At 28.8% G+C, this 15,731-nt stretch overlaps 1 protein-coding gene across 1 annotated transcript in view; it reads right to left on the bottom strand.

Moving 5' to 3' along the window:
- The window catches only part of LOC113381896, a 40,338-nt gene extending 26,719 nt beyond the window's left edge, over positions 1-13,619 (bottom strand). Inside the window, exons 1-2 of the mRNA XM_026620547.1 lie at positions 13,594-13,619; positions 12,985-13,151 (exon numbers count right to left, since the gene is read on the bottom strand). Of these exons, the coding sequence (XP_026476332.1) occupies positions 12,985-13,151; positions 13,594-13,619 (193 nt within the window). The remainder of the gene's footprint in view (positions 1-12,984; positions 13,152-13,593) is intronic.
- Positions 13,620-15,731: the final 2,112 nt, after the last annotated feature.

The following is a 15,731-nucleotide window of genomic DNA, read 5'->3' on the forward strand; positions in this document are numbered from 1 at the left end:
AAAATCATATTAACTTGAAATCACTTGTATATGATGAAATGCTTCAACGTTTATCTTGTATTATTCGTTATATATTGCTGGCGATTATGTTCATAATATTGTTAAAATATCTTATATATAATATTATATATATATATATATATATTAGGGTGGTCCTTAAAATGGTCATTTTCGAATTTTTTTGCTCCCAGGGGCTCAAATGGTTCCAAATAGATAAAAAACAATTCTCTGAAAGTTTTAGCTCTTAATATTAACGTTTACATGAAGCGCAATTCAATCAAATTTTTGTATGGAAATAGCATGGAAAAATTTTGAAAAATTTAAAAAATGTTTTTTAGATGTCATTTAGCGAACAAATGAATGAATAAAACTCATTCATTTGTCGCTAAGTTATACCTAAAACATTTTTTTTAGTTTTCAAAAAAAATTCCATGCTCTTCTCATACGAAGTTTGATTGAATTGCGCTCTATCTAAACGTTAATATTAAGAGGTAAAACTTTCAGAGAATTGTTTTTTATCTATTTGGAACCATTTGAGCTCCTGGGAGCGAAAAAATTCGAAAATGACCATTTTAAGGACCTATATATTATATATATATATATATATATATTTATATATATATATATATATATATATTATATGACACACTGACACTACATTTACCTGTACACATTACTATATTTAAATAATCACCTAAAATTAAATATTAACCACTACTCCATTTATGTAAATGTACTCACTAATAACTTATAAACTATGTAAATGAATTTCAATTTCATATAATATTTTCACTAAACTAATTTTCAAAATTTACATTCAAATTGTACTCATTTTATAATCCCATCATATGAATTCACACACACTTAGACTTACCAATTATTATAGTTATGTTATCGCAAAATTATACAAAGCTCCAAATCCACTAATAAACACAAGAATGCCATTTAGAGCTTTATCCACGAAACCGTGACCATTATCACGTTTATAATAATGGTCACCTTAAAACCACGTTCGCAGTTTTCGAATTAACTTCTTTATACATTCCAACCATTAAGAGTAATGACAGAATTTGTATTCGAGTATCTAAAATAATGGCTCTACCCATAAAAAATCGTATGCATTTGATAAAAAGTGTTTTGCAACTCAAGTTTTTTTTATCAATCTGGCAGCCAGATGCATTCGCCGAAGTTGTTTCAATTCAATTTTAAAATGTGACATATATCAAAGCATATTCTGTGTTCATATAAAAAACTAAAATGGGCTTTGAGATTAATTTTGTCTACGCTAGTTTATGTATTCTTCTAATGTCATAATAAATATTTGCTGACTAAAATATTAAAAGACATATAAATATTTTCATACTTATTCAATTAATCTTAAATTGAAATAATTTGCTTTTTATATATAATTCTATAATTGTTTAATATTATTATATAATTCTATAATGTCTATAAACATTGAATTTTATGAATTTGAATTAGAAAAATGAACAAATAACGCGAGAGTACAACGAAAACAAAGAATAGGCCATTTTGCATGTAAACCAAACTAACACACACACTATATACCTATATATGTATATGTATATATATATATATATATATATGTATATTCTATCTGAATACTTTTTCCTTCAATCGAATCGATTTTATATGAGATTTCGATTGAAGTTTATGCGTGTTTGCTGAAACCGATGCGAGGTACATGTTACTCTTTGTGTTGTTTTCAATCTCGCTTGCATGTAAATTTGTTAAAAGCGGCAAATGACGTTAACATAAATAAATCGATGTTATTGAAAGGGTTTATACCATCCAGCTCTATTCACGGTATCACTGGACATAATACTATTAGGTAGTATCTACGTATAATACTACCGTTTGTATTCGTCGAAATATCCACTTGACCGTTTCGGTAAATTTATCACAGACGTCCTCTTTGATATTGTTACAGAAATCTGTTGCGATCTGTTGATTCAATTATTACAGGGCTTGTAGCTGTATTTATTGGGTTCTTTCGGACTGATTGATATAAATGTGATACATTTGCTACTCAGGGAATGATACGTACAACTGTATACGGCATTCTTACATATAATCAGGGTAATAAACATGTATATACATATATACGTAAACATTATACACATAAATAAATGTATATATATATATATATATATATATATATATATATAACGAAAGGACAAAAATAAAATTAGCAATATATTCTCAGTCATACATCACAATGAACTACTACATATGTGTAATTAAATTTTATACTGCGTGCCGTATAAAATATTAGTTTATTATGCCTGTTACATGAGAGTTAATATTTATAGATTGTGAACATATGTTAAACATTTGAATACTACTTTTACAATGTTCTATGTGAAACTAGAAATTTTTATAATTTATATGCGAAATATTATATATAATTCATTGTTCATTTATTTTAAAACATGCAACTAAAGTACATCTCCCACTAGTTTTATATATTCAGGAAATTTTCTTATATAATTCTTGTTTCGATTAAAATCATGTTTTTGACACCTATAAAACTCTAGATTACCCATCTAAAGTTTTTGTGTTTAACGCATTATAACTTCGTATACTCACCTATAATTGGTTATTCGAGATTTTAATATTAAACAAGAAAATTTTGCTTGTAATTTTCAAATAAATTTATTTCGCGACTTGCATGTCGTTAACGCGTTCATTATAATGCCTCGGTGAGCGGCTGCGAACAGCGAATTTCGTCCCTTTTGGCGTCGCTCGTTGAGTTTATTACGGACGTAATAGACCACCAGCTGGTGAAGACTTTTGTAAAATTGTTTTAAACAAGTTTTAGGGTAGAGTTGATATTCATCCAGAACATAAGTTAGAGGATCGAAGGGTTGAAACTTCTTCAAATGTTACAGCTATGACAATACTATACAATATACTACAAGAGTATTTACATCTGCAGTACAAAATCAGTTAAAATAACTATTGTCTTAACTTAACCATTTTTTGAGAACACAGATCTGCCTCTGTATTCTGTTATAATACATTTTGTACCTTTCTGTATCTTTTATATGTATGCAAGTAAAAATAACTTCAACTCGGCATTGCTGCACCAATAAAAAGTCAGTCCTATTAAATAAATCCTAATAATAAAATCTTCAAATCTGAATGGATTAATTATTGGGTTAAGGCTCTGATTGCTGTTAGGATATGAGAAAACACTAGTGGTGTATGGCATCGTGCCTTGAGGCAAATTGTTGAATCTTCTCGAAACGAATTAAATTTTAGAAAATTAGAATTATTTTCAATATTCAACAATTTTTTTGAACATTAAAAAAAATTTTTTTTTAAAGCAATCGTTTCGTCAACATAAGCAAAAATTATTTTGAATCATTAAAATCTTATGATTTCTCAAAAACTGCCATTTTTTTAACATGTAGCTTGATATCTCCAAAACGGCTAGACCTGCCTTTGCCAAAAACTAATCATCACTCGTCATTACGAATTGAATGTTTTTTGGATCATTCAAATCGGATGTTTCTTTTCTCGGATTTCTGTTTTCTGCATCATCTCCAAAATGGCTGGATCTGCTTTTGCCAAAAAATAATCAGCACATCTCCCTATCAATAGGAATTGAATGTTTTTTTGAACCATTCAAATCGGTTGATACGTGCTCTCGAAAACGTGGACGAAAATTGTATCCATATATACACACACACCATATCAATTTTCCCTGAGGTATGCCAAATGTTCAGAAACCTTCAAAATGTAAAGAAATAAAAAAAAATAATTTCGATTTTTGGACGATTACAATAACTTAGCCTACGGGAAATTAAAAATATGTGTCTTTTTTTTTACTTCAGGTTATAATGCTTATGAAATTTTATCACATCTGAACTAATGCTATAATTATTTTTTTACGAAGTCTTTTGTTTTCATATATAGAATAAGTTATAAAAATATAGCATTTTCCGAATATATAATTTATTTATTATTTGTTCATTCAAAATATGTTAATATAATCTAGAAATTATTCAGCACCTCTTTTGCCATACATTGTTTTACTATAAAACTAAATCAATAGCAAAAAAGTCAATTAACTTTACCAGACACACAGAGATTTTTTTCGCCAAATATGTATGTCTGGTCTAATATCATATAAATTTAGTCATAGAAAAATAAGCATTTTCCGAATATATAATTATTTATTATTCATGTTTTGTACATTCAAAGTGTGTATATAAAATCTAGAATATTTTACCACCTTTTGCCATATACTGTTTTACAACAAAACTAAATCGATAGCAAAAAACGCGATGAGTTTTCTTAATCTATACCAATCATATCCATTCAAGGATAATAATAAATATCCATTATTTTTTAATGTTATTGTTAATATTTATATCATTATTAAATTTAATAGAAAACCGCACGATTCTTTTTTTATGCATGAAAGCCAAACCGCTCGTACCTTTCGAGTAAAATAGTAAATGCTCCGGAAGACTTCTCTATCGTGTTACACAATTTCCATTCACTAACTCTTGCTTTATATATCCATTTTCCCATCACCCTTGGAGTTTATTACCGGAGCAATTTGTTAACTTCCAGCTCGGATGTATTTTATAATGGTTCGATCACATGCATATCTGGTAGCCGTAACCTGTATGAACAAACGCCGCGCTGCATGCGAACATATGTCGTGTTTGCTGACGCCGTTCCGAGGCGGAGACATAAATATAGCGTGTTTGCACTATTTGTTAACGTGTACTCCACTATTTGTTATTATGCCGGGGTTTAGGAAATGATATGTCCGTAAATCTTCTTTGGACGTTTGCAGGGAAAAGTTCGAAACTCATGTTTAGGATAGATTTGTCAAACTAACTTGATAGAATTTCGTAACTATTAATTGTATTTCTGTATCGTTGGTTAATGCTGGCTATGCTTTGGGACGTATTTTATAATTAACATAGTTATTATCAAGATGACATGAAAAACAAACACGCGAAACAGTGTTCTTGAAGTATATTTAGATGCATTGTTGCATTTGCTTACCGAATAGAGCATTATATCTTTACAAACTGTCCGACACTGATATATGTACATGAGAACGTAAATTATAGAACCTAAATTGGTAGTCAGATAATAAAATTTTAGTTATATTTGAGCACTTAGCTAAAGTACACATCACTAAATTAAATGAAACTGCTATTATTAAACAAATATGTTTTATAAGGCAAAACACCACTTGTAATATATTTTAAAACATTTTTAACTTCCCGTAGGGTAAGTTATTGTAATGGGCCGAAAATCGGAATTGAATACTTTTACATTTCTCGACGTTTTGAAGGTTTTTGAACATTTTGGCATACTTCAGAAAAAATGTGTGTGTGTGTATGTATGTATGGATACAATTTTTCGTCCACGTTTTCGGGCGTACGGATCAACCGATTTGAATGGTTCAAAAAACATTCGATTCCTACATTTTTAATTCTGACTATAGTTCTAATATACTTTAAACAAATAATTTCAACTTTGCAATTCAGTTTATATAATTCTTATAAATATTAGACAATGTTATAATATTTATAATAATCTATTTGAAAACCTTCAGTATTCCTCGAACATTTCTCTACGGTACGGGAAGTTCCAGCAATTTGCCTTAAGGCACGATGCCACCCACCCCACTAGTTATATGTATTTTTTCATATATTTTGATATAACAAAAAATATGATTTACATGTATAGTGTATTAAACATTCACAGAATGTTTTAAACATTCATTTATATTTTATAAACTTTAATTATTTTAAATATATTTGCATTAGAATAATTTATTATACAAATAATTGTTTATCAATAGTTATCATAAAACTCCTTGAAATATTTTTTATACAAACTCTTATTATTATTCAATTGAATCTTTTATAGCTTTTAAGTATCAGGAGGTAATTATGAACCTACAGCTATAATAAGATACTTTAAAAGATTCATTAAATTTGTCTAAACACAAACCCTTGAATTTATTAAATAAAAAATTATTTATCAATAGCTATCACAAAACTCCTTTAATTATATATTTGTACAAACTCTTATTTTCTTAATTAGTATTTAATTCTATCTTTTATAGCTCTTCAGTATCTGTTAAATTAATTGTTTCGGCACTCGTACAATGAAGTGGAATTTCATTAGAGGTTTCCTAGTTTTGATAATTGCATTATCATTGGACAAAATCGTTTACGTGTCAGTTGAATTAAACAAACTTGCGCATTAGTTAAATTAGTATTTTTGCTAATCACAAAATTTATTCGAACCTATTTAAAAAATTATTCTTTGATTTTATACGTATATAAGTTTACTATAAATAACAAATATGGCATAGTATCGTTCTTACTTGAAATAATTTTTATTATTTTATATTATTATTTATAAAATAGCATTTTTATTTCTTCGTAGAGTGTCTATTTTTAGGTGCCGTATGAATATCCATTACTTTGAACTCTTATTCCTAAAGTTTGCAAAACATTCACAGGAATTTTGTGACAAACTTTTGTTGGACAAACTTATATCTTACACAGTTTGCTTATAACTAAAAATATGCGCTTCGAATTATCATTTTTATGATGAAAATAACATGTAAATTATATAATAACGAGAGATTTCCAGAGGGCATTGGCAATGTTCATAGCGAAATTAAAGGGAGTGAATATTAGAATGACAATGCTCTAGAAGAATCTTATAATATAATTAGTAATTTTATCATTAACATGGACATACGTTTTTCTTTATCAAAGTTACTGATTATAATTATAAAAATTTTAATTTACTATAAAGTAAACTTTGTTGTTTGTTAATTAATTGTTGGTCCTTTTATAGATGTCGATATATATATTTAAGCTTTCTCAATCCTTCTGTAAAAAATTTTTAATGGGAATTATAATTTTGTAATGCTATTAATTATGACTTATTTGAGATTTATATATTCCAAACCTTCTTCACCTTACGCAATGGAAATAAACTCTTCTTATTCTTCTAAAAAAGCGATCCTACTTAGACATTCAGTATTTTTAAAGCTTTTAAAATTTGCAAATCTGCCATTGCGTCTTATTCACGCATTCTATTCCGATTCCTTCTTATTTGTATTCATTCGCCTTCCATCCTCGGAGCAATTTATTAATGCATACTTCTGTTTATTTTTGCTGATTTAGCCTTTTCGTTAAGATTTAATAACCCATGTTCTTTTGACGTCTCTTTTCTCCGACTGGAATATGAATTATGAATATCTTAGTAACTGGGAGTACCTTATACGTACTAGACATTGAAATTCTAATGCGGTTCCATTGAAACTTTTTGATTTACGTTTTACTTTTAGAACGTTAAAATAACCTTGCGAACAATTTTTCATGAAATATTTAAATGATCACTAACATTCGTATGAAAAAAACATCATGGTATTATCATATTTTACACAGTTCTGTGGACTTTTATTCAAAGCACGAGGTAATATTTACGGTTTTTTGGATATAAAACAGTCAAAAAGTTTTAGTATAAATACTATATAACGAATATCTGATACAAAATAAAAATTCAATCAGGATTGTAATTGAAATATGAACGTCATTTTAGTACAGATTTGAACTATATAAGTTTTTCGCAGATTGCAATAAGTTTCTTGATTAGATAAGTCTTCCAGTGGTGTTTTTCTATTTTTCTTCGAGAATCAATCAACAACTTGTTGCCTCTACTTAGTAAAGACATAATGCGTTTTCTATCTACTAGGACGGGCTAAAACTTTTACTTTGAGGACACACTATAAGACAACGTTTACGAAGAATAAATGTGATGATTATACATATAAACTTAGACATTTAACAAAATTTAAGTATTATTGCAAAAATACGGTTGATTTTTACATACATTTTCTAAACAATGATATTATCATAGTGCATAATATCAATAACTATATTCGAAATGTGTTTTATTATTACATTTGAATGCTTGATCAAAAATGTCAATAAATGCCATGAATTCAATGCTATTATTACGTATTGGTTAAGTATTTTATTATACATGTATAAAAAATGTAGTTCTGTAAATATATTCCAAATATATTCATTTTTATATGCTGCATAAAACGGGAATATAATTTAAAAGATATGAACTATAAATTCGAGCAAATAGATTGCGCGCTTTGAACACGACGCGGCTGAGTAGTTAGAAATTGAAAACTCATGTGCAACTTGCATGCACTTTTGAGAGAGAAAGAATTGTAATAATAATTAAATCCAATTATTCTTTATAGAATATACATAATGCCAAAACATACAGATTTTAATACATTCTTATATAGTTTATGGTAGAACGAAATTGAAAGGAAACTTAATAAATACCCAACTTTTTCAAACTTTCAAATAGCTATTCAATAACATTTGATTATATGTCATATGATTACTTCTCTCATGTCCTCATTTTATGCAATTTGTTATTCTCCAGATGGTTTCTTAGATTCTTATAAATAATAAAACTTTGAACATATTGTTGAGAGCGACGACTATGGTACTTAGAGAACATCGTTTTGTTCGTCCTGAATTATGACTTTTATGAAAGTCGAGTGTGTTCGCTTTTCTTTTTTTGGTTGCAGTTCATATTACCTCTTGCGCTTGAGTTCTTTTTTATATATATAATAAAGAGGGTGCGGATATTTTAAAATTATTGCATGAGTTGAGTACATCATTAAGGATGGTAAGAATATTTCAAAAATCATTTAATTAATATTTAAAACATTGTTTATTTTGTTTTGTCCAAGCTTTCGCCTAAAAAAGGTGCTCCAAACTGTTAAGATCCGATGAGAAACTTATTTAATGCAGGTGTATATATTTTTGATTTTTATTAGGAGCTGATTCTTAATGCTGATTGCTACGTTGCTACGTTTTTAAAATGATAAATACAAAATGTTAAAATATGCGTTTCATATCTACCATCATCTCACCACTAAAGAAGTTCTTTCAGAAAAGAGCCCCACATTATGATTATTTTGTTAAAAAAGTTGCAGTGGATGAGATAATGTATAACATGAATTTCCTATTACACAGAGGAAAGTTTTCACTGAAAACTCATTCACGTCACTATGCATTCCCTGACAGCTATTGTTGGATCCCATGTACACAGTCACGTCATTATTGAATAATGTTTATGGGTGCGTATGATGTTTTCCTCATTATCATACTATGTCGTATCACCGACTCCTATGTGCCAGTAATGTGTAGTTAATTTGCATCTCATTATATCTAAATTGCGTCTAAACGATATGAGTTGTGTTTGATCCTCTGTAAATTACGAGCTTAGGTAAATTAGAGAAATAAGCGCCGGCCGCTTGTTTAATATCCGGGCTAGGATGGCCACTAACGGCTTTGATGTATGAAAACGACATTTCTGTCGCTTTGGTGCGGAAGAGATAAATTGGAAACTATTAGTTTGATCTTCCTAGAGGTAATTTTGACATCAATAGTTGTATTTATATAAAATAAATTTACCGATACAAACGAATTGCTTTTTTGAATTAATATATTAGCAATTATTACAGATAATTTCATGGATGTTTCAAATAACATAAAGAATTTTTCTGTAAAATTTGAATTATTTTGCATCATTATTAATATTTTAACATTATTATATTATTTCTGTGCACACAATTTAAATCAAACCACGAATTTCTGTTTTAAAAAAATCTTTTGATGATGCTTTTACTTTTATTTCATAATTTTAACTTTCTTCCTCTTTATTTAGAGAATATTTCTCAATTATTACCATTCATATTTAATACAATATTCACTACTATAGTATTTCTCTTAGTGCTATTGAGGCATTCAATTTTGTTCTTGCTGTAAATTTGCTTGGATTGTTGCAAACTCAACTCTGAAACTAGGAACTAGAGACATGTGACAACATATAACAAGGTTTCCAATTTGTAGACTGCTTTAAATTAGCATGGACCTGCAGATATGTTTACGTTTAAAATTAATCATGTTAGTGATAGTAAATATTTTGCATAAACTGCATAAACGAATTTGTATCTATGAGTCGAAATGCAGTCAGTGGTGCAACTGATGTCGGATTGAAATTTATTTTCACAACTAGTTCTTTTTTGTACATAATGGATATGAATGATATGGATCAAATTTTGGGAAATAAATTTTAAATGATTTGAGGCTCATGAAATAATATAAGCTTAATTCTATTAAATCTAAAAATTTTCAATTCGTACTATGTTTGACGTGCATTATAAAGAATTGTCCTACTACATACAACATTTTTATTGCAATGCGTATTGCACTTAGAGCTATTTCTATTTTTATTTTGATTCATCCGAATAAATTTTCGTGAGAATGGTAATTTATTTTATAAATGAACGATATTTATCAAATATTTTGTATTACTTTTTATAATGTTTTTAATGGTTCGAAAATGTTCAATGTTCAATGGTTCGTCATATGTCGCCTGGGTGCCCTTATGTATACACTTGGTATTTGCATTGTGCACTGCGAACTTTGACCTATCAAATTCAAATGTGTGATATATATCTTCATCAAACCTTTGAACTAGGATTGCTATCAAATGTCATTACCTCTAGAATTTGTATTTTGTAGTCGATTGCGATCCGCGTTTTCACAATGAACGGGCAGTACGTGCGGACTTAGTTTTGCATAGCATTGTTATCTTCTTCCCTAGCTGCCCACTCTAATGAATGCATTCGTGCAAATATGAATGCTAGCTAGCAACGACTCTTACTGTCCATTCTCTAACAGACTGTTGTATTTTAACGCGAAACGAACGGTTTTACATGTGTAAACTTGAAGCTGCACCGAGCTTCAACTTCTGCATCCACTTAACGTATTCATATCGAACGTGCTTTATTGTAGAAGTGGCCAACTTTGTTGTTCATGCGAATATATATGCGCTTGTAAGTACATATTTTTATTTTAAAATCTTGGTTGTACACCGAACTAAATTTTATGAATAGAGCGCCTTATCATGTCGTTTGATGACATTACGTTCTCGTATTTTTGCTGTTTGCAGTTTATTGCAGAGAAAAGCTGGAGAAATAAAGTCCTGCTAGAAGTGCATGATGAAAGAAAGATTGCTTGGCGTTTAATTATATCTTAAATTTTTAATTAAATTTAAATTTATATTTGCAAAAGCAATTAGTTGCTTTAGGTACGTAATTTATAAAAGTATTTTTCATAAAACTATTAGTTCACATTAAAATAATAAGCAAATAATTTATATTATACGTTACAGAAGTATTGCATAATATTGTTTGCAAATCCAGTTTAAACTGTGCTATTAAATATAATTAACAATCTCTCGTTTTAGGATCCATATCTTTTTTTGACCAATATAACAATTTATTTAGAAAAAATCAGAATTATTATGAATTTATCGCCATCATCATTCTTATCATAAGCATATTGTATAGAATAGTGCTATAACAGTTTCAGTATAATTTATGTTTTTCGTGCAATTTTATCCCACTAAATATGTATAAGGGTTGTTAATTCCAATTACGATCATTTTTGCGTAAAAAAATCATAAATTTGAAATAGGCAATAGAAGAAAATCTTTCTATAATTTCAATGACAAACATTTTTACCGTGGTATTACTTTCTACAATTAATAAAGCATTGCAACATTTTCCAAACGTGCCTTGGATAATCTGACCAAAATAATAATAATCCTTTTGCGTTAATAGATTCAAAATTATCTCAAACGCATAAAATAATTTACATGATCCGACTTACCCCGTTATTAACCAACCCTTTATAATCGCTTTCGTTTAATACTTAATTCTATAGGGCACGTGATATTTCTCTGTACACCTACGCCAGATGAGTCTCGAATGATTGTCATTTCTGAAACACCGCGTCAAATTTTAAAACAACCCCGTTCGAAATTTAATTCTAGCCATTCGCAATATTCGTCCATTTAGATTTTGTGATATAAACGTGTGTGCTGCGTGAATTATTCTAAAAAGCTATTGTGCTTCGATACACAAAAGGAAACAATCAATGGGCCGTAATGAATTTACGTTCTGAAGTAAAATCAGACAAATTCAAATAAATCACGAACAATGAAAGGCTTCGTTAATCGATCGAAGTGTTTCAAAATAACCATTGTTGGGCGATTGATTGATAAAGAATTAGGATAAACAGAATAAATGAAATATTTAAAGGGCGTAGCGCCCATATAAAGGATGAAAGAGCGTTGAAATCGTTTTTATTTGTATAATAAGTACAAATACTATTACATACAAGTATGCCTGAGCATAGTCATATATATACCTACGCAGTCGATTGCTTTATTCATATTTTATCTCTCGAAGTAATTATAATTTATACCGCAGATAATGAGAACTTGGAAACCTTTGAAGCCTTTGATAAATAATGATTTTACATATATATGTATGTATATATATGTATATATATATATATATATATATATATATATATATATATATGATAGAAAATATAATAAGTTTATAATAAATAATATCCTTAATGTTTATATATTTACATTATATTAGATATTTTCAATAATTGTTTATTGTTGTTGTTGCTTATTAGCCTGTTTTAAAATAAGACTGAAAAATTATGGCTGGAAAACAAGGTAGTTTTATTTTTATTTTTTATTTTTATTTATTTTAATGGATGCTTGAACGACCTTTTTTTATAAATTCACCATCCAAAATATTACTAGATTCTACAAATTACAGATAATTTTAATATTATACTTTATATATGTCTATTAACGTACACTATTTATAAATTATTTTATATCTGTTATTTCCTTTTTCACTCGCAAATTCCTAAATTAATACGTATTTTGCGTCGGAACGGCAGCATCCGAGTGGAATGCTTAGTCGAATTATTAGTGATGTATAAATTTGTTAATTACATAATTAATGTATGAATAAATCAATATATTATCACATACCGTTCTGTTTCCCAAATTCTTGACCTTGCACAGTAGACTTATAGGCTGACCCACGAGTCCCGTATAATTCTGCGGCACACTGGTGTCGAAGTACGGCCCTGTTCCAGGCGTTGGCCGATCTTGTAGAAACTCCATTTGGAATTTTCTCGAACACTTTACGAACGGGCCTGGAATAATCATTGGGACGTTTAATTATGCATCATGTGTACTTCGGATCGGGGTCTGTAATCTTCCGTTGCCTGAGTTGATGGATGAATGGAAGATTAAAGACCGCTAAGCGAAAGATAGAGAAGCGTGGAATTTAAATAATTTCGCAAAAAGTTTTGGAATTTTGTGCTGTCGTTTTTTTTTTGAATATTTGGAATGTTTTGGGATATAGAATGATTGACGTGTAAATACTTCTCTTGTTCGCTCGGTCATCATGAGGTGAATATACACTTTTTTTCTAATTTAGCCCCTATAGTCCAAGAGCCCGTGGGCGGATGACAGTATGTATTTTACGACACCTGAGATTTTGTGCATCGATTCCTCTATACCTATCCTACATGAAATGGGGACTGACTAAGCCCAAAGTGGCGGACACAGCTACTGCGCAGCTGGTAAAGGTACCTTTTTTTCGCCCATATCCGAACCATTTTACGACGGTTGCCGTTTCGAAAATTTGAAAATATAATATTATTAATGTTATAATATTATTAACAGTGCCATAAGAGGCCAGATAGTGACATAATCTTGTAATACAACCACAACTAGTAATATCAATAATTTTCGCATCAAAATGCATATTACGATTTTGTACTAAAATATAACTGTTGAATAGTAATAATTTGAATGAATCCATTAATATATTCCGTAGAGCTGCCCAGCTTGACATCTGATTATGAAGTAGATTACATTGTTTATGACAACCATGAAGGTTAGATATGAACACATATAATATGGTCATGATTTATAAATGTGTACATATGTGATGTGGATATCAAAGTGGATCGGATGAAATTATGTAAATGTTTCCCAGAGGAACTGACAGGGATGCTGTTCGTAATATTTTAGGAAGTGAAGAATGGTGTTTTGTTTTGAAATTGACTTCCTGATCATGGCGCAAACGTATAGAAGCAATACCTATGAAGTTCCAATTTTTATTGACTATAATATATAGTCTGTTCACATTTGTTAAATGAGTTTGCCCGAGGCATAATGGTAAAAGTTTAATTTTGCAATCACAAATTCCCGTCCTATTTCTGTCTCGGACAGCTTAAAATCAAACACTACTTTATATAGATTTTCACTTGATAAAATGAATATAAATATAAAAACATGTTTTTAAGTAAAAAAAGACCTATATATTTATGTGTGTGTTATATTTTTGATTTATTACAAATAGTATTAACAATAAAAATTGAGTTACAATAAATAATACAAATAATTCAGAAAATACAATTTATTAGTGTGAGAGAATTTGTAATTTATTTACAATTAGACTGTTTTTTTTTCTTTTTTTTAATTTCTAAACCTATGATGAACTCATTAGGTACATATTAAAAAATAAGTTAATCCTAAACATATCACTAATAATTGTGTTTTTTGTTTGATATCGTTAGGCTCATTAATCATGTCACCCAAGTGAAATATGCCAATACACAAATTTTATATTTTGAAATAGAAAACTCCGTAAGCTGTACCTTGTTTCAATTTCTCTTTCTCTTATATAAAATTATAAATTGAATGTTTAAAATTTATTAGACGTAATTATAACTGTCACAAAGAAACAGAAAGCTTTGGTGTTTAAGCATGATTAATGTTTTGATGAACGAAATGCTGACAACTCGAGATCGTCCGACATTTTTTAATACAATTGTTATTTTGTTTTCTGGAGTAGAGATATTTATTATGTTTAATTTATCAGTATTTTCTATCACCCTTTTAACAGCAGAATGCCACGTCTCGAGTAATCGGTACAAGAATTTAATAAAGGCTGTCTTGTAAACGTCGGTAGATATCGGTATATGGGGCTATATTATATATATATATATATATATATATATATATGTATATATTTATATATAAATTTCTCGATGAAGCGTGAAAATATATACAGAAATACAGAAATCATAAAATAAGGTTATTTGAAGGTGTGTTATATTGTTATGTTAAGTCATAAAATAAACGATGTACTTACCTTTGCCTTTTGATTCGGTTCGGGTATTGCGGTACAAATATGGAATAACATGAATTCACGATTTTATTGTCCATAATGCCACCTTCATGTTTTTGAATTTTCATGAAAGTATAATATTATTTATTTGTTTTCAATTTCATTTAGGACCTTTAGGGCTATTTCTTATAATATTCGAGAAATAAGAATATTCGATAAAACTGAAAGGTAAGTATCCGAGTTTGCTGAATTGAGAAAATGTAAAAATATTAGAGTTTATATTAATTTTGGATTATATACTACTTTACGAGCACATGATAATTTACGAGTTGGAAATAGTGTATGAGTAGGAAATAGTGTACGAGTACATAATAGTGCAAGAAGACGTAATGGAATATGAGTATGCAATAGTGTTCTGGTTCATAATAATGCATATGTACATTATTCTTTAGAAGTTTACAATAGTACACTATGTACGTGTACATAATATTACTCGAGTACATAATATGTCAGCATGTAATTTATAGTGCACGAAAACTCAATAAAAGTATATGAGACGTACAATTTAAGAAAAGAGTTAATTACGTCAAGT

The sequence above is a fragment of the Ctenocephalides felis genome, unplaced genomic scaffold, assembly GCF_003426905.1.
Source record: "Ctenocephalides felis isolate EL2017-DRISC unplaced genomic scaffold, ASM342690v1 CF-g0.4_SCAFFOLD_00845, whole genome shotgun sequence".
NCBI lineage: Eukaryota > Metazoa > Arthropoda > Insecta > Siphonaptera > Pulicidae > Ctenocephalides > Ctenocephalides felis.